The sequence below is a fragment of the Anopheles coustani genome, chromosome X (assembly GCF_943734705.1).
Source record: "Anopheles coustani chromosome X, idAnoCousDA_361_x.2, whole genome shotgun sequence".
Taxonomy (NCBI): Eukaryota; Metazoa; Arthropoda; class Insecta; order Diptera; family Culicidae; genus Anopheles; species Anopheles coustani.
In genome coordinates this window covers 15740125-15764944 of record NC_071290.1, presented here as the reverse complement: position 1 = coordinate 15764944, position 24820 = coordinate 15740125, and the positions used below count along the sequence as shown (strand labels likewise).

General features: G+C 45.1%; 2 protein-coding genes across 3 annotated transcripts in view; one reads left to right on the top strand and one right to left on the bottom strand.

Annotated features, from left to right (window-relative positions):
- Nucleotides 1-7754: 7754 nt before the first annotated feature.
- LOC131269654 (uncharacterized) overlaps nt 7755-24820 on the bottom strand; it is a 114151-nt gene continuing 97085 nt past the window's right edge. Inside the window, exons 1-8 of one of the 2 annotated variants that reach the window (XM_058272127.1) lie at nt 15873-15969; nt 14808-15775; nt 14649-14743; nt 11991-13200; nt 10529-11283; nt 9678-9874; nt 9465-9569; nt 7755-9372 (exon numbers count right to left, since the gene is read on the bottom strand). In XM_058272127.1, coding sequence (XP_058128110.1) covers nt 9312-9372; nt 9465-9569; nt 9678-9874; nt 10529-11283; nt 11991-13200; nt 14649-14743; nt 14808-14847 — 2463 coding nt within the window. In that variant the 5' untranslated portion in view covers nt 14848-15775; nt 15873-15969 and the 3' untranslated portion in view covers nt 7755-9311. Of the gene's footprint in view, nt 9373-9464; nt 9570-9677; nt 9875-10528; nt 11284-11990; nt 13201-14648; nt 14744-14807; nt 15776-15872; nt 15970-24820 lie in introns of those variants that run through there. The other variant, XM_058272129.1, reaches the window with a different exon arrangement.
- LOC131269656 (uncharacterized) lies at nt 21322-23996 on the top strand. Its single transcript, XM_058272130.1, has 2 exons — nt 21322-21798; nt 21999-23996. The coding sequence occupies exons 1-2, from the start codon at nt 21491-21493 to the stop codon at nt 23611-23613; spliced, it is 1923 nt and encodes a 640-aa protein (XP_058128113.1). The 5' UTR covers nt 21322-21490; the 3' UTR covers nt 23614-23996.

Here is a 24820-nt window from a genome sequence, read left to right as displayed (position 1 = left end):
TATTCCTTTTGTGTGTTTCTTTCTGCTGGTCCTTCGTCGGCGCGAGTGGCACGGGTGGGGGGGGGCCCGCGGCGTCCTCACCGACCCAAAACGTCCCCTCTCTTCCCGTGTTGCGTTTTTCTCTTTCAACAAAACGCTAACCCATTTGGGGACGGAGACATAAAGCTGACGACGAAATTGCGCCGCTGGCCCGACGCTGGGAAGAAGAAACGTTCGAATGCGCGAAACGAGATGCTGGAGGACCCAACCGGAGTGGTAAGAAACGAAAACACTATCCTTCCTGCCGACAGAACAACGGCGCGATGTGGAAAAAAAAACAAGAGAACAAGCAAGCTGACCGTCGAAAAATGCAGAAGTTCCTAGAAGACGCTCGCGTGCGGTTTCCTGTGGTCGTTGTTATGCCAAACACGCCTATGCACATCGTACCCTGGGGGTGACTGGGTGGGTGGCTATCTCTGTATGTGTGTGTGTGTGTGTGTGTGTGGTTAACTCTTTCTTCACCCTGTTCTCTTCTAGCGATCCGCGAAACTCGACAAATCATATTGCATTTTCTGTTCCCCCTTTTTGAATCGGTCTTCGCGCCCGAAGTTCGTGGTTTTACTCGAACGAAGATAGTGAGACAGGGAAAGATGGGTGAGGAAGGGACGAAAAGGGGGGTGGATTTAGAGAGGAAGAAGAGAAAGGGGAACAAAAGGAATAGGCTAACGGAAAGGGAAGAAAGAGAAGAGGCCGAGAAATACAATCACCCAGGAACATGACCCTCTCTTGACCTGCCACCCCAAACTCCGCTACACCCAACACCCACGCAGCTCCCCCCCCACTCACTTCTTCCCTTTTCCGGCGTGTGTTTTTTTTTGTATTTTCTTTTTCTTTTCACATGATTTCTACTTTGTTTTCCACGCTGGGAATTCTAACTTCTTTCGCAGCATCCGCTCCGGGAAAGGTATCACGATTGAACCATTGAACTCTAGGGCCAGACCAGACAACCGGGATCATGCTCCCGCCCTCCCGAAACCCGCCCTTCCCCCCTAGCGAGCGACAATACCACCCGATCCGGTACGGTCATCGCTGGAGGCCAGCAATGGAGGCCGTTCCCTGTTTGTGCACAACTCACAGCCTCCAAGGGTGCTTGCTAGACCGTCTCTAGGTTGCAAACGAAGCCCACAAGGGTGACGTTTTCCTCAAACAGCGTTTTTCCATCCTAACGTTCGAAGGGAAATGGGTTCAACACACGCACGTTTACGCTTTCCCACCAGAGAGTCCTGTTTCCGGTCGCCGTCGATACTCCACACAACCAGATGTGTCCACCGGTTCGTGATTAAATTCATTCATCATCGTGCCATCCCTTTCCCTCCAGCCCCCCCCCCCCCCCCCCCCCCCCGCTTCTGCATTCTGCAGCGTCCCTTTTCCCGACTGATTTGTTTGCCGGATCTGATAAAAACCGACCGGTGCAGAAAAGCAATCTGAGATAAATTCTGCCCCGATCGTAATAAATTTTCTTCAACACCCCTATCCCCTTCCCACCCTCCCCGCGCACGCACAGCATCTGCAACTGCTACTTTGACGATTTGGAGCGAAAAAAAGTGCTCGAATTCGGTAACATAATTTACATCGCACAGATTTGCACGGAGAACAGAGGACAGTTGTGCAATGGGGAAAGTACGACGGGGTACGGTGCAACGGTGCAATGGAGAAGTAGTTAATAACACAACACAAAACGGCGCGTAACTCCGGCAGCATAATACATAAGCATAATAAAAGGGCTGGCGGAGGCCGAAGCGGAATTCAATTATTTTGCATCCACCATTTTAATCCCTCGTTCCCCCGTTACCGAATTTATTTTTACGAGGGGGGGAGACTGGAGGAAGTTTGAAAAAATGTTCAAAGTAGAATGCGGCATCCGAACGGGTTCGTCGCTTTTTGTTGGCAGAGAGTCTTTTGATTGCTCGTTGTCTTGTTGGGAAATATCAAACGGTTTCTTCGGTTCCTGTTTGGGTTTTTTTGTTTTGTTTCTGTTGCGTTATTGATCTTTGAAACATCCTTTATTTTTTCATCCACCCCCTCTCCTTGCCACAGAACACCTTCCCCGCGGCCCTCACCCTCGCAAAAAAATGTTCTCTCACGGTCCGTTCTTTTGCGTTTCCGGCGGCTTTGCAGTACATCACTACAGCTGTTCGTCCAACCCCCATCGCGAACGGCGAGTCGGAAGTCAACGGTTGTTGTTTCGATAACCCGCACACACACACACCTCTCCTTTCCCCGCTTCTTTCAGAGGAGAACATCCTCTTTGGCATTTCGCATAGTTTGCATTCTAAAACCGATCGCGATCAGCGCGGGATGGAGAAGGGCAGTGAGAGGCTACTAGTAATCCTCCTCCCCCCCACCCTCCTCTACGTCAGAGAGCGTACAGGAAGCTACCGAAAATAAAACCCGCAAGAAGGACGCTTCCCGGGTTGCTAAAATGCTTGAGAATGAATGAATAAATGGCGCTGGGGTGGCATCGGTGGTTAGGAGCCAGACATACACACACAGACGACAGCGAAGCGAGTGACAGAGTGGTGGGACTTTCGACAACGCGAACCAGCCGATCGTTCGTTCCATCGATCGATCGAGACAACATAAACGATGGCGCAAGAAGGGGTGGGTAAAGGCGGGGGGTCCGAACGATCGCCTAACGCAGGCATGTCAAACTGGCGGCCCTTGTAGTCTTTAGATGCGGCCCTCGGGAAATTTAGTGAGATTTTGTATGCTAAATGAAAACTTTAAATAATTTTTATATAACAGAAAGCATTAAGCCAGCAACAGATATTAATTGCTCATAAATGTCAATGTCTCTCGTTGGTGGTAGACAATAACCGAGAAGATATATGATCTTCCGTTCGAGAAACTTGTTTCCATTGCAACAGATAGAGCAAAACCTATGACAGGAAAATCTAAAGGATTTGTAGCTCGAGTGATACAAAAACTCCAGGAACTTCATCCAAATCAAATGTTAAAACTTTTCAGTGTCGTCAACAAGTTTTGTGAGCAAAAATTTTGAGTCACTTTTTGGAAGCACATACCTTTGCGAAACATGTTTTCTCACTTGAAAGCAAATAAAACAGACCATAGAACAAGATTGACAGATCAATCTTTGATCAAATCAAAGCAATATATAAAATTTCACAAACAATTGAACCAAATATCGATGAAATTATGAAAAACAAACGTTGCCAGTTGTTAAGCGAGAAATAAATAATAAATAAATTTGTTAAGTAAATAATACTGAATTGAAACAAAACCAAACGTTAATGAAACACTTGAAGAAGGTAAATTTTGTACATTTTGAAAACGAACATTTGCTTGAACATTTTGTTGATTTTCTTTTCAAGTTCAGCCAACGAAACGAGTTTGACACATCTGGCCTAACGGATTGCTAACCACCACCACCATCATCATCATCATCATTCTCGTCCCCATCTCCCCCCCCTCACCTCTCCCCGAGGTCGGATGTCTTTCCTTTTCTTCCCCTCTTCGATTTGGTGGCACTCGCGTGAAGGTTCAATAGGCAGAGTACGGCACGGGGGGCGGGGGAGCACAAGGTAAGGTTCACCCAAAAGATCGGCCAGAAGCCGATAATGCTCGACCGGACCTTTGGTGAGGCAGCATCCGCGTACCATCGGCCCGAAAGCACGGCGAAGCGGTCGGATAAGCAAAATTCTAACGGTGCCGGGCTCATTCTTCCATAGCGTTTGGGAAATGGTTTCGTTCGATGCCCGGATGTGGAACGGCAAGGGCGGGCGGGGCCCGCCCGATCGATCGATCGATCGAAGACGGAAAACTTTTGACCCGCGAGCAGCGGACGACGAAGACGGCGACGACGACGACGACGATTCGCCTCAACCAGTGAATCATCTCGTTGCTACGGGAGCCGGAGGAAGGGATTGGGAAAGCGGAAAACTAAATAAAACCGACTCACCCTCGCACACACGAAAGGCGGGAACGGGATACTATCGCACCGCGAAGGAGAGCGAGCGAAAAGGTCGTTCGTTTTCGAACTAATTAGATCTCGTTCTCGAACTTTTGGGGCGGTTTTCAGAATGTCAACCGAACCAAAAAACAAACGTCACTAACGGTCCCAAACAAGCCTATCTAAATGCGGCGGCCTTTCGGTTACCCTTGAACTAACAGTTAAAGGCTACCATAACTTGAGAACGAGAGCCTGTGTTTATCAGTCTCCGTTATTCAAGTGATTCTATTTTCAAAAACAATCGAATTCGATCTGCGTAACGGGAGAAAATAATTCCCCAACAATAATCCAGGGAGTAATAAACAAATACAACACAGTAGCATCAAGGAGTTTTCTCGTTGGTCTACCAAGGAGAAAATAAATCATTCGCAAAAAAGGAAAAATTTAAACCAAATAATATGCCTTTATCAAAATACTAAGATAGTTTTTCTAAAAGCGAAAGGTCCAAATTCGTCTACAAACCCCTATTGGAGATTCGACTATCAATTTGAGATCCGACTCTTTGTGGGGACTATTAACTTATTTACTCACTCTTAGGATTCAAATCTCTACTTGGAAATGGTTTAAGCAGAGCACTTCCCGGAGGAAAACTTCAGAAAAATGTAGTTGTTTGGCATAAACACACTGGGGAGTACTAAAGCTAAATATTTGCGAAAGACGGTCAGCAAATTTCCTGCATTTAAAGTGCAAATAGAATATACTCCGGATTGAAATTCATTTGTCAAAACTAATAAATTAAGGTTACAAAAAACTTGCAATCAATTTTGTTTAAATAATTATTGAAGGTTGTTTTACACATTGAACATAATCTATAACATAGATAAGATTGAGGCATTCTTACGAAAACAAACGCAAAGTACATGGGTTTCCCCAACTAAACATCCTAAGAGCTCAACTGATTCTTCCCCAACCTGCAATTTATCAATAAATACTCTTACATCGTTTGTAAAATCTTTCATCAATCACTAATTGGATGAATTTTAAAATTCAGAACAAACTTTTATAATATTATTGAAGATAGTATTAATTTAGTTAGCGTTGGTTTAGTTTAGTTAATATGTTGTTTTTATCTGTTTACAACATTTTCAGCGCTCAATTCTATCGACTTCGAAACAGCTCTCTCCTAACTGCTGCTGTATTATGAAAAGTCGAACGCATTAACGCTGGCTTATTCATTGAACAATTGTATCATACGTTTCTACTCAATTGAATGTACACCTACTGCTTTTACTTAACTTACCAGTGTAGCAACTCGTTGGGGGAACGAATTGCCAAGAATGCAACTATGTGAAAGTGGCGCTTTGGAGGGAGTGTGAAGCGCAAGAAAAGGGTAGGGTACCCGCGGGGGACGGCGTTGCATTCGAATCTGCATGTTGAGTACCGCCCTTATGCTGCGCCAGTCGCTGCATCCGGAGGTCAATGGATTACGGTTCACGTGACGTCTGGACTGCAGCGCAACCCGACTCCCACCCGTAATCCCGACGCGAAGGCGCAACCTAAAACCCACCCAGGCCCAGGCCCAGGCCCCAGCGTCAACCATGGCAAGGAACGCTGACGAAAGAATCGCGCAGGAAGAAGGAAACAGCACAACAGCATACGCCACACCAAGCGGACGGAATCGGTTCGGCGGTGGTAAGAATCTTGAACGGGCGCGGAGGAGGGGGCATCGTGAAAGACACACCTCAACGGGGTTGGGGAAAAGGGTGAGTTGACGCGGGCCAAAGGAAGGGGGCGCCAAACAGATCGCCAGAGAAAACGGGTGTGAAGCCTACGGTGCGCTTTTGTGGCCGAAGCGCGCATACGGTCGGCAGCAAATTGCATTCTTGCGCACCCGCCTCCCTAAGCGACACACACACACACACACTTAGAAGACATGTCATGCTTGCATTTGTACCGGGAGAAGCGAAGACGTATATAAATAAAACACGTAGCACGAGCGAAGGCAATAAACTGGTGCATTGTGCATACAGAAACACAGTCGAAACGACTCTTGCTGCCAGCCAGTTGCATTATTAACAACCGTATCCTAATTTGTGTGTCTGTGTGTATCGACCGGTGAGGTGTTAACTACTCCATCCCCGGGTCCGGCAATGGATTAACAGTTCATTATTGACAGTGTTAATCCCAGCCAGGTTTGAGGATGATTTTCAACAGCAAGAAAATACTGGACGCGACTGCATATGAAATGGAAACCATGAGGAAACAGTGCTATGGCAAGGTCACATACAGTCGTAAGTCAACATGTTTGCACAAATTAATCACCTACCTTCAATGCTTCGTAGACATGTAAACAAATTTTAATTTTAAAACTTTAATCATTCTTGCCAGCAGCAAACAAACCGGAATAGCAGTATCCGCGGTAATTGATATGTTAAGAAAACAATCATGAAGTTTAGTTACTTTCATATTAAGGACAACGGCCGTAATGTTAGGCAACAGCAAAACATTTAATCTAAATATTCGAAGAGAATGTTTATTCAAGAAACACAAAGTTACTTAGTTACTACATACACAGTAATTATTTATTGTTTTATTTTTCCAACCATCTTAATTTCTAGCCTTGGGTTTTTAAGATAACAAACCCAATTGCCCAATTGTCAACAGTCAACAACTAAATCAGTGTGTGACAGTAAAAGAAATAGTAAAACCAATCCTGGACGATCGCGGATGATCAGTCTATTGTAGATTGGTTTGGGATTAAGGTAAACAATCAATATCGACCGACAGGAAGCAGAGATAGAATTATTTGTTCCCAGCAAACAACCAAAAAAGCAATTATTTTATATACACCGACACATGATTGAATATCTAGCAAAACATTCCGATCACCCGAAATGTATTGGTTTTCCATAGTTTAAAAAAGTTTGGCTTTAGGACCATTTTGAATAATGCCCCATCACTAAACTGAAAATGAATAGACTAAACATAACAAGCTGTTTTCTGACCTCCTATTCACCTCTGCTTTAGGCTAAATCAGGATAAAATTGATCCATAACACGGGAGGATGGAATCGCAATGGCGACACACTTTCGAAGCGGGTCCGAAAAATAGCGGGCAGATGATATGCCATCATCCGGATTACATCATCCGCGTTGTCCGTTCCGTGCGAACCGGTACCTCCTTTAACGCTTCCTCAGCCCATGGCAAACAAAAACTGAACTGCTTCAAGGGCGGCCGGCCGTGCGGTCCGGGCGGTGGTCGCGTAAAAATTTACCAAAAAACCGGTCCGAGCCCTAGCTTAAAAGTGAAAGCCCCGTGTCGGACAGGGCTGCGGCGACGAGGGGTTTGCAAAAAACCATCTCAGCCCCCTCGGCAAAGCGGTCGAAAGCAATCGAAGAGGTGGGGGGGAAACGGTTGGCTAAAAGGAGCCTTTCTTTTGACGTTCGCTTGCTGCTGTTGCTTTGGTGAACAACGGCGACCCTAATGTGATACCTTTAAAGAGACGAATTTCAATTAACACAATCGATACAGAGTGAAAATTGTCCAAGCTGTTTTTTCAATTCTTATATCGCAGATATGATCACATTTTCCAATGTAAACAAAAAATAATGCACTTGGGCTGGACAATTGGTAACATAAATAAAGTGAACTTGATTGTACATTATTCTCTGGGAAGAATACCAATAGAACTCATACGGTTTATGCTGTAAAGCTTACATGTAATATGGCATATGCTTTTGGGACATGTCAAACAAATTTAAGGAAATAAACTAAGCTTTTTAAATAAAGCACTTACGCAAATGTGTATGCGAAATATTGATCATTGCCTTATATTTTCCTTTAATAATTAAGTTCCACTATCGCTCATTCACTACTCGTTCACCCCTTTTCGCCATACTCGGGAGATTCTAGTAATGCCTGCTCTCACCTCGAGATTAACTTTGCCTGTAGGCAATCCGTATCGTTTTGTTGAAGCAACTTGGGGCAATAATACGAACACTCTAAGCTGATATTTTTTACGTTGGAAAAAGAGCGCTCTACGGTACCTCGGTCGCTCATTTTGCACATCCCTTGTATCCTTCGTCTACCGATTGTTCTTTGTATATCTTACATAGCTCTTGGTAGCCACATTGCTTTCGTACAATTGCTCTTTGTTTATTTTAACTTTCGTTTTCGACTATCGCCGTAGCTTTGCATGAGATTTGCCTAATCGCTAACGCTACTAGGTTGATAAGACTTTTTTGAGTGCGCGCAACGCTTTTTGGCACGCGCGGGATGAGTTCAGTCATATTGGTATCATGCAGTGAGCATAGGAAGAAAGCGGATTTTTGAGCCGACCGTCGCACTAACAGTGTCCTCCGCCCGCGGGACTCGTTCAAAAACCCGCCGCTGCTTATCGTCACCTCTGCGTTCTGCACACACCACACCGTACCACGCAACTCCCCTTTCCACACAAACGCGACCGAGACCCGCTAGGATCGAATACTGGCGAAGCGTGCTCGGATAAGGCTTATTCTGAGTCTTCTTGGGTAAAATATCTCTGAGATGATTGTGTTCGTCACCGCCGAACGCCGATAGACGGTCGTTTTGTTCTAGAGTGACTAAGAGCTACTACACTTCTTACAATACACGCGAACTTTTCCTTCGCTTCGAATTGATACCTCCCTTGATTAGTTGAAAGTTGCCACCGCAGTCGCTGCGGATGGCACCCCACGGGAGCATTCTACACCTCATCACCGTCAGTTCCCTCCCAAGGAACCCTTCCCTTCTCGAAAGCTTCATATCGTTGCGTATCGAAAGTGTCTCACTCTCACTAACCGTTGAAACGGACAAAAAACAACCCAGCATGAATGTGTGGCACCAAAACAAAAATCTTAAGTGGCCCGTGGGCTACCGCTTTCTTGCAACAATATCATTACGTGATTTGAAATGTTTACTAAAAATGACTATAGTCACGTTTTGATCATGAAAAAAAAACAAGAGACAAAAAATTAAAACCTACAACACGATGTCCTGAACAGTTAAACGGTATCAAACGGTACACAAAAATACTATACACTGAGAGGTTACACACTATCTGGGGCTTTGGGGGGGGGGGATAAGGGTCACACAATACGTTCGGTCCTGCTGATACGCGTACTTTTCACCCCCGACCGGTGCACACTATCACTCATTTTCTATCGCGCTATCTATCGTTTGAAGGGTGGGGGGAGGAAGGTCTGTCTTTAACAAACAAACATCAACAATATCATTACTATTCGATTGATTGCTTCAACTGCGTCCTTTGCGAAGAATATTCGGCACCGTTACGGAAAAAATACGCTGCTGCTTTACCTTATTATTGTTCCATTTGCTCGCATTCTTACAGCCTAACTTTAAGCGATTCCATCCGTTGAATGATACGTTTGCGTAGCTCGGCAAATCTGTGGGCACAAAAAGAGAAGGAAAAGAACGTTAGAGAAACCACCCATACTTGTTGAGTTTACGGCCAGATGCTTGTGTTTCACAAACTCACTTTAACCGTATTCGATGAAGTTCACGCTGCTCCTCCTCGTGGTATCGGCCCAGGATGGCACGGCACTCCGGAATGGAGAGATTGAGAAACTGTGCCACCTCGCTGCTGCTCGTCCGGCAATAACAATCCAGCAGAACAAATAGAGAACAGAGAACGAATACAAGTTAATTAAAACTGACGTTTCGAAAGGGGGATGTGGCTGCTGCAACAAACCTTATCTCTTGCGTTTGCTGGCCGTCCATCAGGAAGAGCTTGGCGATGTCCTCGTGCGGACCGAGAATGACGCGCGTCACTAGCGGGTAGTCGTCCTCCTTTAACTTCTTCTGCTCGCCATTGTCGCGCACGATGAAGAGTGCAAAATTTTCCGCCCGTGATTCCACCTTATACTTTTCCAGTAGAAGATTAATCACCTAGAAATAAAAGCAAATGAGTTCTAATTAATGAAACTGAAATTGATCATTTGTTTCGTATAAAGCATTACTGGAGAAAGAGTGCAAAAATATTTGAACACATAACGTATCCGTCAGGTTCAGGTTTGTTTTCGAAACAACGCAAAAATATTATTTAGTTAACACATCTTGTTCATATCTTAGCTCAACAGATCTTGAATTATTAGACTCAGAAAATACAAAAAAAAAGAATTGTAATTTATACCTTCATGATGCTTTATGATGTAGCAATCAGTTCGAATGGCAAACAATCCACAATCATAATAAAGTCGTTATTGAATTTTGTACTTCTGTACTCTACATTATGTCAAAAATGAAATAAATGGTGAGAGAAATCGGAAGTAATATTTTTTGAAGCTTTTACAAAATCAAATCAAAAGTGATGGTGGAAAGGCTAACATTTCGATATCATGTAGATAACTCGGTTATCGCACGTGGAGAATCAGTGCTTAACTTTAAAAACAAACTGCTGTGTGCCAAAAAACACAAAAAAGGAACTCCTCTATTTTCCTAGCTGTATGCTGTTTGTAATACTGCTTCTAAGTTCAAACAGTAATATATACTTTTCTCTCCATTCTATCAAACAACAACATAAGAGCTGAGGAGTAAACGTACCTCCTGTGTGTTGACCAGCGAGGTGACCCACACGTTCATCTGCGAACCGTACGGTGGAGTGAAGAAGGAAGTTTCACGGTTGTAAAAGTGACCGTTGATCGAGCATCGGCGCTTCAGCTTGGTACGCGAGCGCCGATTTCCCGAGCGCCGCTTGATGGCGGTGGAGCCCGTCTTCGGTGGCTTGCGCAAGACGACGCCATCATCCGTCACCGGGTGGCCGCTGATGCTCGTGCTATACTCGTGGGACGCCGCCATGGCCGTGGCTGGGTGTGGCGCCGTCGCCGGGATGTCATTCGGCAACCCGTGACCCCGGGTCGAGGATGAGACGCTCTCGAGCTCGTCGTAGCAATCCATGCGGATATGGATGGACGCTGGAGGTCCGGCGGACGGTTTCAGCGTTTCCGAGCCAGCATCATCGGCGTCACTGTCCATGAAGCTGTTGCCTGAGTAGTGGTTACCCTGTGACTTCGAGCGCAGCAGCCCGCGATCGGCTGTCCAGCTGTCGGTATCCGTGCCGGGCGATGTAACACCACCGCCATCACCTCCCGGACCATTAGTGGTGGCGTTGGACGAATCATCCGGTGGCTGCTGGGTTCTCCTCTGACCGGTGCCGGCACCGTTTGAGTGCCGCGTGTAATGACTACGTTGCAAATGGTTCTGGGGTCCTCCTCCGTTCGCTGGATGACGCAGTGTCGGTACATCGTCGTCATCAATACTTCCACTAACACTGTGCTGGCCTTCGACGTGGAACGAACCTGGCGAAAACATATGAACACAATAGTAACGTATATAATAACGTAAAAATACTTAATGCAAAATCTCATCTTTGTATGAAAATACACAAAACGCTCATCGCAAGGTACTACGCCATCGCCATAGCAACTAGTACAGTAGGGAAACATTAATAGATACTTGCATCCAACTGACATGGCTGTAAATCTACAACCAATTTAAAATAGTTCCAATAGCACTCGGACAGTGGAATTTACGCAAAATAATTTCTTCACATGGTTAGATACAAAAAACAACGAAATAAAAACAATGCATACACACACACAGATCAAACACTTATTAAACAAAGTCACACAAAATAAACATTCACAGTTTGAACAAAAATTGCGTTGAAAACATAATTAACAAATTTTCAGGATGATATTTAAGCTTCTGAAAGCTGGGTAGAAGGCGGAAAACACACAAACGAGCGAACTACATGGTGAGAAATGAATTGAAATTGTTCTGACACTTTCAAGCTTACATAAATTCAAAGTTCGCCTAGACTGCTTATCAACGACATAATCAAAAACACAACATAGTATAAAATCGTGCCCATATGGTAGAATGTATTATATCTTGTCACGTGTGTCTTTAGAGAGTTAAGAGAACTTTCAACTACTATGTGTCGTACACCTCTGTCACTATGCAGCTTAATTGGATCAACGGAACGGTTGGTCGGTTTACTTACCCGTAATATTGGAAGCAGGAAGCGAGAACACGTTCCGACACTGCTCGTCCGAAAGGCTGCGGTTCATCACACCGTCGTTGTACAGCTTGAGCGAGTCGTTGATGCGCGCCGGATCGATCGGCTGGTTCAACTTGAGCGTCCCGTCGGTCGTGCCCATCTCGGCCGCACCGTTGGCAAACTCTCGACTGATCTGCCGCTTGAACGCCTCGTAATCGTGCGAGCGGAGCGTCGCCTCGGGCGTCCGGAACTCGTCGTCGGTGGTGGTACCGACGCTTGTCGACGCATCCGGCCCGCCGGTTGTCGTCCGATCGCTGCTGTCTCCGGACGAGCTGCCCAGCTCGGTGCCACTGTTTGGCGTAAGCGTCTTGTAGTCCGTGTCGGTGATGCTGCTCTCGCTCGCCAGACTGCGGTCGCCCGGCAGCGGCGATGGCATCGTGCGGTACAGCTTCTCGCCTCCGTCCACCTTCCGCTCGACCTGCAGCAGCTCGTCGATTTCGTCCCAATCGAGCTGCTTCACGCCCAACTTCGGCGGAAGCGTCACGTATTTGGCAGCCGCCGACGCCGCATGACTGGGGGACGTTTCCTTCGACGACTCGGCCGACGAGTTCGGCTTCGAGGACGCGTCGAAATTCGAGTTCAGCTCCGACGACAGACTGAGCGTGTCGTACGAGATGCTCTCCGAAATCGTCGTCGTATCGTTGTTGCTGTCGGCCGTAGGTTCCGTCAAGCTCGATGTCATCGATGCTGGCTGGCGAGCAACGTCCTTCCCTTCCTCCGGCTCGTCATCGTCGCTCGCCATTCCCTTCTCGCCACCCGCCGCACTTATCAGCGACACCGGGGTGCTCTGGCGGTAGGAGTTGCGTTTGCGCACCGTCACCACCGTCCGCTGGTCGTCGTCCTCCTTCAGGTGGATCATGCCCTGCACGCCCCAGTAGATGCGCAATGCACCTTCGAGCACCAGCCGCCCATTCACCTCGCGGCTCCGTATCTCCATGCTGCGGCTATTGTGGAACTGGTTGTAGCAGCGTAGCTTCGTCTCGAGATGACCCCGTGGTACCGTCGGTCCGGCGGGCGATCGCTGAATGGCCTGCTTTTTCTGGTCCGGCTGGCCGAAGCTCTTGTGTGACTCCACCCGGGTGCCATGGCCGAATAGCTGCGGCCCAAACAAGGCTCCATAACAAGGCACATGACAGTACGGCACGCCTTTATGCTGCAAAAAACGGGAAAAATAGCGCTATGAGAATTCGCGCGACAAGCTGCCACAGAAATGATAACGACGAAACTATTTTCAAAAGCACTTTTAAAAAATATGTCCACTTTTTATCACGCACACGTCGCAACGTTTAGGGTTTTTGTAGCTACTACTTTATCACACCGATATCTCATATTCCTTATGACCTTATTTTGGGCCACTGATCAAAATAATTATTCGAGCAAATGTGATCACCAATCTTCGACGATTATGTTCAAAGTGTATTAAATACATCAAATTTCTACGACATGTATTAAATTTAGCTTAACAAAAGATAGGGTGAACAAATTTAAGGTAATTTTAAATAAAAAGATTTTGATTTAGTTTTTTACACCTAATATTCAAATTTAACCCTATGTACTATAGAGGATAACGGAAGAAAGCAAAAGATATTTTAAACTATTGAGAGTGTTGATGACCAATCACCGACGGTAAAATTGAAAACATATTGAACACATTTCATTTCTGCACAGGCGTTACAGGTAGTAAATGTATCTTAAGATCGATCGAATTCGTTTTTGTCTACATTTCTTCACATTTGTTCTTCCCCGTCACGTGGCTAAACGATGGAGACACTTCTAAACATACGATTTAAGATCATTTCTTTACATTTTCGTTCCATAACAAAACTCACTTTGCAGAAATAAAGCAAACAATAATGACTAAAGAGTTTAAGATCGAACGCATTCGGTTTTGTTTAAATTTCTTTGCATTTGTTGCAAAAGCCGTTCCGCGTAAAGGGAACAATCCTTACCACACAGATCGTTCCAATTCGTTTTTGTCTAAATTCCTTTGCATTTGTTCTTCCGTGTCGTTCCATAGCTTCCGCCGAATGACTCATTTCATGCTGTAAAGGTATGTTCCGAGAATGAGAGGGACAACATAGCCCTTAAAAGTTGCACAGTCTTTGCTGAACCAAGGGAGAATGATGGCAAAGCAAACTCGCAAAACATCCAACCGTCTACCCTGACTCAGTCTGTTTGTTTATTCGTTTGCCCATCACGGGTAGATTTCAATTTCTGGAAAAACGCTTATCTTGGCGAGATCGCTCTCCCGCACGCACAATAGAGCTGGTGCAAAGCAAACAAAACAAAATAAAAAAAACAAGGTTGGCATAACGCTCCCGCACCACACGGGCTATTCGTGTGAAGTGCGTACAACATTGGCTGTGATTCCGCGAAGGGTGTGCACGTGTGAGTGTTATCTCCCTAGAACGACACGCAATTGCTCGGCTGCGACGATGGCCGGATTCGAAGCAAATAACACACTACGCGACGGCCAAAAACCGATGGTACACTATGAGAAGAGAGCGCACTGAACGAAAGTTTCAAACAATGCCACTGACCGCAGGGACCCCAACCCAAAAAGGGATGAACATGGAGGAGGGGATGGGAGGGTTTGCTTACCTCAGCGTGCTGGCCTGGGTTGAGCCGCTTGCCACACTCCTCACACCGCAAACATTCCGGATGCCAATCGTAGCCGAGCGACTGCTTGCGTTCCGCTAAAATCAAGGAAACAATTGTCAACAAACAGGCCCAAGAAAGACGATATTAGTAGCCTCTTACCGAAGAAGACGGGTTTGCCACATTTGTGACACTTCCACATTGCACCACCCTGGTGTGTTCCGACCGGCCGGCTGTTCCGACGGCGAACAAAGCCTGTGCCTTCGGTGCTCGGATGGATAGGATCTGAGATCAGTTCTTTCAGGGCACCCCAAATCACACCCCTGGAGTTGATTGACTGTCACTACGCCTCGATGTCAACCCCCGTGTGGGCGCTGGGGGCTGCAAGTGTGTGTGTGTTGGTGTGCGTCAAGGTGATGGACGATCGCCCGTTTGACTGTTGGTTTGCGTTGATCGCGGATCGCGAGACCAGTTTGGTGACAGGAATGCGCGCTGGTGGCCACCAACACTAACGACGGCACGGTCACCGTTTCCGGTTTGCTGGAAACGTTCCAGACTAGACTGCGTGCCAACGAAAGGTAGCCCTCAGCACCGTCGTGGGCTTTTATTTTTCAACCAAAGACACGACCCGTTGAGGATGATTTTTTTAAAAAAAAGAGCACATTAAACCAAAAAAAACACAAAGGAACGAAACACTACCGCGCACACATACAAACACACGCCCCGTGCTAAATGTCGACCGAATCAGCTACCGAAGCGCGAGTGACGGGTAAAAACAGATGCTCCACTTGTGCACCGCCTGCTCGTTGTGGGAAAAATCTCAAGCATTGTCCCTTACACTTCCAAGGAAATTAGGTTCGACACAGCTGCTGCTCGGTGCTTCGCCCTTAGAGGGCCCGCGGGTAGAGATGTCGAACTAAGCGACACTTCCTGGTAAACAGCTCGCTGGCTGTTGCGAAACACAGGACGGATTGCCGGAACACAAAACTCTTTTTTATTCCCTGTCGAACACCGATCAATTGTTCCCTAGGGCTGTCGCCACTGCGGAGCCCTTCGACACTGCTTTTGAAAACGCGAACCAGACGGCGCTTGATCATTGACCTCCGGCGAAGAAAAGGTTGGGTGGATAGCTAACAAAACACAAAGAATTATTGTTAAAAAGCAAAAGTAGGTACGCACTTCTCGCGGGGCTACTGTTACAGATTGTTATGCGCCCATTTTCTTTACCTGGCTACTGGAACATTGTTCAATTTACTACTGCTGGCGTTCGCTGAACACGAAAAGCGAACATCAATATCGTACGACGATGTAGGCAGCTGCTCGCCGACCAACAAAAAAAAGGAAAGCATGCTGCAAATTGGCAGGCCATGACATCGCATAGCAACGAGTCTATAGTGCTGGATCTATGTCTCTAAGATGGCTGCCGTTGGATTTAGAAAATGAAAGCGAGCCCGTTGTACGGAATATGAATTTGGAATATGAAATATTTTTTAAACGGCACGATCCTTAGTTGTGCAACCAAAAACTAACCATCTCAATTGTGTGTGTCGTTTTATGCAGCAATTGGGCATGATTTTCTGCTCTTGGTACCGAAATTCACAATGAAACTGTAAAAAATTTAAAGAAAAAATACATTATACGGTCAAATGTAAAGAATATAATGGATACAACTGTTTCATAAAAGGCATATATACGTAAAACGATAAAAAAGGCGCCCAAAAAGCTGTAATCTTCGCTGTGAAATCGTTATCGTCGCTAAAGTTGTGTGCAAAATACAATCAATTAATATTATTAAACATTGAATCTATATGTTTTCTTCCATTTGAAAACGAATTGCATTATATTTCTGAAATTATGAGGCACGAATTACCTATCGTCCGTGTAATTTGCCCCGATTAATTATGAAATATATATATTTTCTTTAAATGGAAGACATATGTAATGTAAATGTAAATAAATAAATCTTTTTTATCATCGATATATTTCGCCCCGCATTTCGCCCATCATCATTGACAGCATGTCGCGTCCCAATCGACTAGAAGTGAACTTCACGCTTCGTGGCGTTCATCGTGAACTCATCAGTTCACTTGAAATTGTATTGATGTCATGAACTCACGGCGGGTTTACAACAGTTTACTCATTAATACATTGATGTCCGCACAATTCACGATGTCGCAACGCTTTATGCTTAGTTTACACGAGGCACAAAGCAACCATTGCAAACGGTAATATGCTGTCAGTTGGTCAGTCAACTGTCAAAATGTGCGCAAATCTGTTTTTCGGTCGGCGATTCATTACATCGTACGGTGTATCCCGACGGCAAGGTGTTAACCCCTGATCACAGCTTTGCGCAACCGCATGCGGTTGCGTTTTTTCCCATGGGAGAGATAGGAGCTGTCTTGGGCTGTCACCGCAGACGCAAGACCTTGCGGTTTCTGTACTAAAAAATCAAACGAGTTTGATTCTTGCCGCAGACTCTTGTGTTATTATATGTCAACAGTAAATATTGTTCCTAGTAGACTTTAATGAGATTGAATGCTCATATAAGTGGTATATTCAAACATTAACACGTTGACTGCCATGGCTATCATTTTTGATAGCCAGTGATGTTTCCTGGGGGGCCATGGCTATCATTTTTGATAGCCACCTACCATGATTTTTGAAGTACTATATCTTCTTAATGACAACTCTTACCTACAAATCCTTTGGTAGTTACATACAGTCTGTTCCCGAGTTACGCGGTTTTTGCGTTCCACAGAAATCCGCGTATCTCGAATTTCCGCGTACCTCGAATATTGCTTGACACATAGTTTATACTAGGAGTTAAGAGATCGAGCTCTTGTGTACATATGTATCATAGAATATTCAAAAATTTTCTTTGTCCATTAATATGAATGCACTGCAAGCGTATTCAAACTACATAAATTGCAACAAACGAAATAAAAAGCGTAAGTTATGCAAATGTGTAATTTACTCATTTATTCGTGTGGTTGTACATCTCAGGAATTTAAATCGATGTAATAAACCCAATCTACTGTCAAATTTTGAAAACCGCGTATCTCCGAATCCGCGTAAGTCGAGAACCGCGTAACTCGAGAACAGACTGTAGTTTCATCTCTTGTCTAGCTTAATTTGTGGTTGGTTTTACAATAATTGTGGTATGAAAAAAGTTACAAGCTGTTTTAGTGGAAGGTTTTTGTTTATTGAATCACATGTGAATCGCTTTGTCTCTTTCGCTAAATGTCGTTGCGTGTCTATTGGGTGAACGAGACGGATGCAGTCACGCTGCTTATACGTAAGCCGTTTATTGGAGAAATCTTGAGGCGCTATATATTTAATAATAACGCCAATAGAAATAAACAATAAGGTGTTAAAGGCAAAAAACCAGAAAAATATCAATTGCCGAGTGTGGCATCCTGGGTTTCGGGTTACACGGATAGAGGGTAGTCAGTATGGATCGGACTCTGAATAGAGAGGGTCGTGTGTGGCGACCGCTGCCCGTTGACTCGCAGCGTAAGCGTTGATACAGCAATATACTAGCATGGTGGATATCACATTGGCGATCCTGCCATGATAACGAAGTGGAAAATTGATAACCGGTAGTGATGAAGAAAGGAGGACGCGTATGTGAAGACAGTATTTTTGGGAAGACAGTTGAGTCGGGATCGGCCCATGACCAACAAAGGGGCATTTGATAACATTTTCGCAGACACCACTGAGTGAGGTTCGGCCCATGGCCAGTGAGCAAGAGTGCGACAGTTGAGTCGGGTTCGGCCCATGACCAACAGAGAGGTAATATCGGAGGCACCACTGAGTCGGGTTCGGCCCATGGCCAGTGAGAGAGAGTGCGACAGTTGAGTCGGGTTCGGCCCATGACCAACAGAGAGGTAATATCGGAGGCACCACTGAGTCGGGTTCGGCCCATGGCCAGTGAGAGAGAGTGCGACAGTTGAGTCGGGTTCGGCCCATGACCAACAGAGAGACAATATCGGAGACACCACTGAGTCGGGTTCGGCCCATGGCCAGTGAGAGAGAGTACGAAAGCTGAGTCGGGTTCGGCCCATGACCAACAGAGAGGTAATATCGGAGGCACCACTGAGTCGGGTTCGGCCCATGGCCAGTGAGAGAGAGGGTACGAAAGTTGAGTCGGGTTCGGCCCATGACCAACAGAGCGGAGCGGTGATCGCGAATGTCACTGAGTCGGGTTCGGCCCATGACCAGTGCAGAAAAGCGTTGAGTTTTGTTTTGTTTTGTTTGTTTTTGTTTTAGACTGCTTGAAGAGCAAACGGTAGCCCATATGCACGAATAAAGAAACAGGATGAAACATGAATATTAGGCCGGTGGCACGGAACAGCGGTTTGGTATTGGTGAGTAAGGTGAAAATCAAGCTGGTGCTGATTGCCGGTGAAATCAACCAGATGATCACCGGGTGCCCTATGCCTCCGCAGTTCGATTCCAATAGCGATGGGGATCCCCGGTTGGTACATTGCGTGCTTGGTTCCGAGAGGTATTAAAAGGGTATGCGAATCAAAGGGTAACCGTAGCTAGGCTGAAAAAAACAGAATTGGAAGGATGTTTTGGCTGACTATGTGGTTGCATACAACTCATGGCCGCATCACGTGACGAAAATTCCTCCAGCACAATTGATTGTTTGGTAGAGCAGTGAGGAATCTGCTCCCTAATATTAATGTTGATTCAGCACGTCCTCAAGACGAGGAGTTGAGGGATCGGGACCAGGTTGCCAAATTTGACCGTAATGCGAGGGAAGATAGGAAGAGTCATTCAAAGAGAATAAGAGGTTTGAAGGGCGTAGCGGTAGGAAAATAAGACCATCGAAGCGGTACTTGAACATGTGTGTAGAGAGTAGAGAATTGTGGGAATAGGTAACGCTTTATTTTTGCCAAAGGGAGGATGTGGCATCCTGGGTTTCGGGTTACACGGATAGAGGGTAGTCAGTATGGATCGGACTCTGAATAGAGAGGGTCGTGTGTGGCGACCGCTGCCCGTTGACTCGCAGCGTAAGCGTTGATACAGCAATATACTAGCATGGTGGATATCACACCGAGCTGTGTGTGTGCGCTTCGAGCACCTGTGCACTTCCCAGCAGGCCATGGCTATCAAAAATGATAGCCAGCGATATTGTATGAAGAAAAAGTTTGGCCTTCAGGGAAACATGACCAAAATAAGCGTTGCAGTCAACGTGTTAAAGTATTATTTTTGGCTTAAAGCTGTGCTCGTTTGACGGATCAAAAACGCAACCGCATGCGGTTGCGGAAAGCTGTGACCACAGGTTTAAGCTAGTGCTACTGCACCGACGCATGCGATATTTTCAGATTTGCAATTCCAGATATTTTTTATCAAAGAGAGACTTATTAATTGTTTTATTTATTTCTTTTTTAGGGGAAAACCACAACAACGCATACGACGATTCGATAGAATTAAGGGATTTGCTTTTATACGTACGTTAAATTTACATGCGTCAGAGCAGTGACACCAGCTAAGACAAAAAATGAAGCCATCAAATCAAGTTGGGCACACCTTGGAAAATCGAATTCCATGGATGATCGAGCCTCGATACAAGTAAATGTCAGATACATGTTTATAGTAAAAGAGTTAAGTTGAATTAGAATATCAACACACGAAAAATGAAAAATGTTTACCGATCATGAATATATTAATAACTACATAGTTTGATTTTAAAATACTGAAATTTGTTAAATAAACCCTTTTGAACTGAAAGTTAGGTAAAAGAGCAAATGAGGCCCCGGGCTAGATTTTCCTCTTCCTACTGGTTCACATTAAGCGCCTGAAGCTATGCAAAGCGCGACGCATGCATTCTTTTCGAAAATTTGATAGCTAACGGTTCGCTTAAAAGAACATAACGGTTTAAACTACTCACGCAGTGGGGGTTGAGTGCGGGTTAATATACTTTTACATGTTAAGTTATTAGTAAGTAAACTATAGCACTCATGATGGACAGCATGAAACCGCACCTGTAGGTTGATTACGTAGCCGAAATTAACGGTACAAACTACGGGTCAAATACTCGTAGGTTGAATTTAACGAATTAATGTATCACCAATTGCATACATTCAGTTTAAACGGCCACAAGAGGTGTAGCCACGATCGAAAACATGGCGGCCGGGGCCTCATTTACTCTTTTACCGAAAGTTGCAGTAGCAACAATTATTGCCAATCTGGAAAAGCTCAACACAATTTTGCGGTTGACAGCTGGCAGATCCATGGATAATTCAATTGCCGGATAATCCGACTCCCAGTCAATCCGAATAATAGACGTTCTACTGTGTAATTCGGTTTATTGTCAACATCCTTTGTCCGAGTTTGACATACGACATTACATAGCTATTTTTGATTTATTTCATACATTCGCATATTCGCATCTCCAGATTATTAGCTTCATCATCTCCTACTTCCCACCATCCATTCAGCCCCTCGGTCACATTTTTGGGATATTCTCAAGATCGATCGTTCATTCGTTTATTTGAAAAGAGCGAATGAACCCTCGCTTGTTGGTAATGAACATAAACTTGGGTTGCTTGGGTTGTTTCGTTCGGTGTTAGTTTTGGCAACACTGTCAATGTGCAACCGTTGGTAGCCTGTAGGAAATCACGCGGGCAAACAGTTCACTTTCGCTCCAGACGCCGAACTGAAAGGAAGTGTCCTAGCTAGGTTTGTCCGTGCCTTATGGGCCAAATCGTCAATTTCAGTACAGTAAATTCCAGTGTAGGTGCCTCAGGCAAGCCTTTTCGTCGGAGCTACAAGCTTGCTAGCTACTAGCCGTACAAAGTTAGAATAAACGTCGATAAAGAACGAGTTATCGGAAGATGGACAAAAATGAAACACCGTGGAAGCTGTCGATGCTGGAGATGCTTAACAAGCACAAGAGCGTCGAGTTGATGCCGTCGGAGAAAAATCCAGCCAACTGCGACTTGGAGGCGAGTGTCATGGAATTGCCGCCAACACCGTTAGTGAAGACGCTAGGTTATGGCACCGGTGTGCAAGTTTATGTTGTGAAGCGCAATCTAACCACCGAGGAACGCTCACCGTGGGCGATCAAGATGCTCAGTGCACGGGATCCGAGTAATAGAGCCATGTTTGACAAGCGTCTGTCGGAGGAAGCAGATATAGTGGAGTAAGCAAGATTGTTTTTCTTTTTTTTTTGTGCATCCTTTGAACGGTGTGTTTATGTGAACGCCATTCGGCCTATTCATTTTCGATGTGACAGTTCGGCCTGCTGCCACCCAGGAGTGTCGAACTTTTGTCGAAAATTTTTTGTTATGCATTTTTTATAAATTCGATAACTAATTTCGTTCGTTTCGTTTGACTTTGCAGAAATCTTAAACATCCTAACATAGTAGGTTTCAGAGGCTATGATACAATAGGTGTTGGCGTTAGTTTTCTTGCGCTAGAGTACTGCAACTCATCGCTCGGGGACATTCTGGAAAAACGATACGCAAAGAACGCGGGTCCGTTGGAGGCCGATAAGGCCAAAAGAATGGCCATCGATGTGCTAAGCGGGCTAGTGTACCTCCATGAAGACGCACACATCCTCCACGGCGACTTGAAGTCCTTTAATATACTGATTAACAAGGATTTTGAAAATGCCAAGATTTGCGACTTCGGCGTAAGCGTTCCGTTAAACAACAAAGGCTACCTGGACCGCGTAAAGGCTCCGAACGCACGCTACATAGGGACGACGCTGTGGTCAGCGCCGGAAGTTTTTAAAAATGATCCCGCGCTTATTAGTGTAAAGGCGGATATTTTCGCCTTTGGATTGACAATTTATGAAACGCTAACACTGACACCGCCACACACCTTTGCGGGCATTATGGATGAGGTAATTACACACCCGGCAAGTGTTGCCAAACGTCGGTTGGACATGTCCGCCGATGGTGAAGCTGACGATGAAGAGGGCGCAGAAAGCGACGAAGATTTCCCGGAAGGAGATTCAAATGATTATGGTGAAGATGAAGATATTGAGTTAGCGGAAGAGCCGTGCAAGGTTGTATTATCGGACGATGATGAGGAACCTTTGCAGAAGAAGATCAAGACGGCGGGTGTAGAATCCATCCCGGCCACTGTTCCTGCGGTTTCGACGTCCAGTAATGTTGATGAGGAACCTATGCTGAAGAAGCTCAATACCACAGGTGTAGACTCCATCGCGGTCACTGGTGTGATTTCGCTGGATTCGACGTCCAACAAAGGCGATGAGGCGAAGAAGCTCGAGACCACGAGTGAAGAAACCATCGCGGCCACTGATGGTGTGGTTTCGCTGGATACGACGTCCAGCAACGCTGAAGAGACCTGTGCTGAACCTGTGCTGAAGAAGCTCGAGACCACGAGTGAAGAAACCATCGCGGCCAGTGGTAGTGTGGTTTCGCCGGAAACGACGTCCAGCAACGCGGATGATGGTAATCCGACTACGCTTATTCCGATACTAGACAGCAATGGCGAGGAGCTAATACCCGAAAAAAAGGCACCTGCAGTGGAAATCATCTGCATCAGTAGCGACGAATCCGACGACGAGGATTCAGACGAGGATTTAGACGAGGATTTCGACGAGGATTTAGACGAAGCAGAGTACGAAACATTGGAGGTGGGTTCCGACGGCTACGATGAATTTCCACAGGAAGAGGCTGACTACGAGGAAGATGAAGACTACGAGGACGGCCAGTACCTTAACTATGCCGTCCTGGGAACTCGGCCGCCTATCCCCAGCCACATTGACATCGGCGAGGAGCATCTTCCGCTCGTGGAGCTGTTCCACATCTGTACTGAGGTCCTGCCAGCTGATCGTCCAACCGCCCGACAACTGCTAGATGCGTTGAATAAGACCACGCTCGCCCAAGGCAAAACAGACATCGACACACAGCCGTGCCATGTCGTGGAAACACCGTCAGTGGGGGGCACCGAAACACAGCCGTCGGAGAATGAAACGGCTAACTAAAGAAGTTTTTAATTTTTTTTTTTTTTAAAGTCACATGAGTTAGTAATACTTTTTCCTTATTTTAATGACCAAAGGCTGTACCTAGAATTATTCGCCTAGAAAAGATGGATGGATCATGTGGTCATGTGACTAGATTTATTTTTTTTTTTTTGTCAGAAGAGTGCTGCGATTCGTTAGACTATATGAATATATTACTTTATTAAATTTGTTTTCCTCGAAAACCAGTATGCACTCTACAACAAATGGAACCAGCGCATTACAGTTTTCCATTAGCGCGTCTCAATCAAATTTAAGTACGTTCGAAGACGTATGTTACTCAGATTGTTTTTTTTTTATTATTATAATCGAGAGCAGGTTAGGAATTACAACAAAAACAATAAAATCGAATTAGCGTTCCATTTTCAAAAACTTTGTCTTTTATTCCTGGAATTTTACACACGACGGAAGGTTTATTCGATTGGCTGCTGGTTTGTATGATTTAAACGTATCTGCTGTTGAGTTTTGTATTTGCCCTTGTTCTTTCGTTGTGAATCCGCCATGCACTCGTCGTTGAAGAAATCGTCATACACAGGGTTAGGTTGTTGCTAATTAACGTGTATCGTAAATATTAATAAGTTTCTTTCATTATAACGCTCTGGAAGGTGCGATTTTCGTTCGTTTGTTGCTGCCGAATATTTACCATGCAATCGTTCGTCTTCTCTCATCCCTATGGTAGGAGTGAAATAATTTCACCCAACGCACGCACCAAGTGAAACCGGACTAACTTCACGTTCACAGTGTTCATTTCATTTCAAATCTTTTTATTCTTTGAAATACATAACGTTGAATTGAAATTTCAAATATATAACTAGCATCTTCAACACGTTTTGTCCCAATTTTATTACATTTCTACTATCCCCACCGTCCCGTCCCTTTTCCGCTCCAATTCCTATACGCCTAGCTGAAATTACAGGTTTCTTTTATCATTCACATAATAATTTTAATATTAATAATAAGTATAATGATCATCATGTTGATAATAATGACAATTCTAGTCACGATAGTTATAATAATAATAATAATAATCGCAGTAGCATTAATAGCAGTAATAGGTCATAATAATAATAATAATAATATAATAATAATAATAATCTTGGTTACTGATCATCATCAATTCGTTTCCAGTTACCGTCGTCGGCGACGTTTCGTAGTAGTTGCAGTTCTAGTT

Excerpts from the sequence above, each read along its gene's own strand:
- LOC131269656 (XM_058272130.1), top strand. The coding sequence starts at position 21,491 with ATGGACAAAAATGAAACACCGTGGAAGCTGTCGATGCTGGAGATGCTT. Across the intron at positions 21,799-21,998 it reads GAGGAAGCAGATATAGTGGA|AAATCTTAAACATCCTAACA; the intron begins GTAAGCAAGATT and ends TTGACTTTGCAG.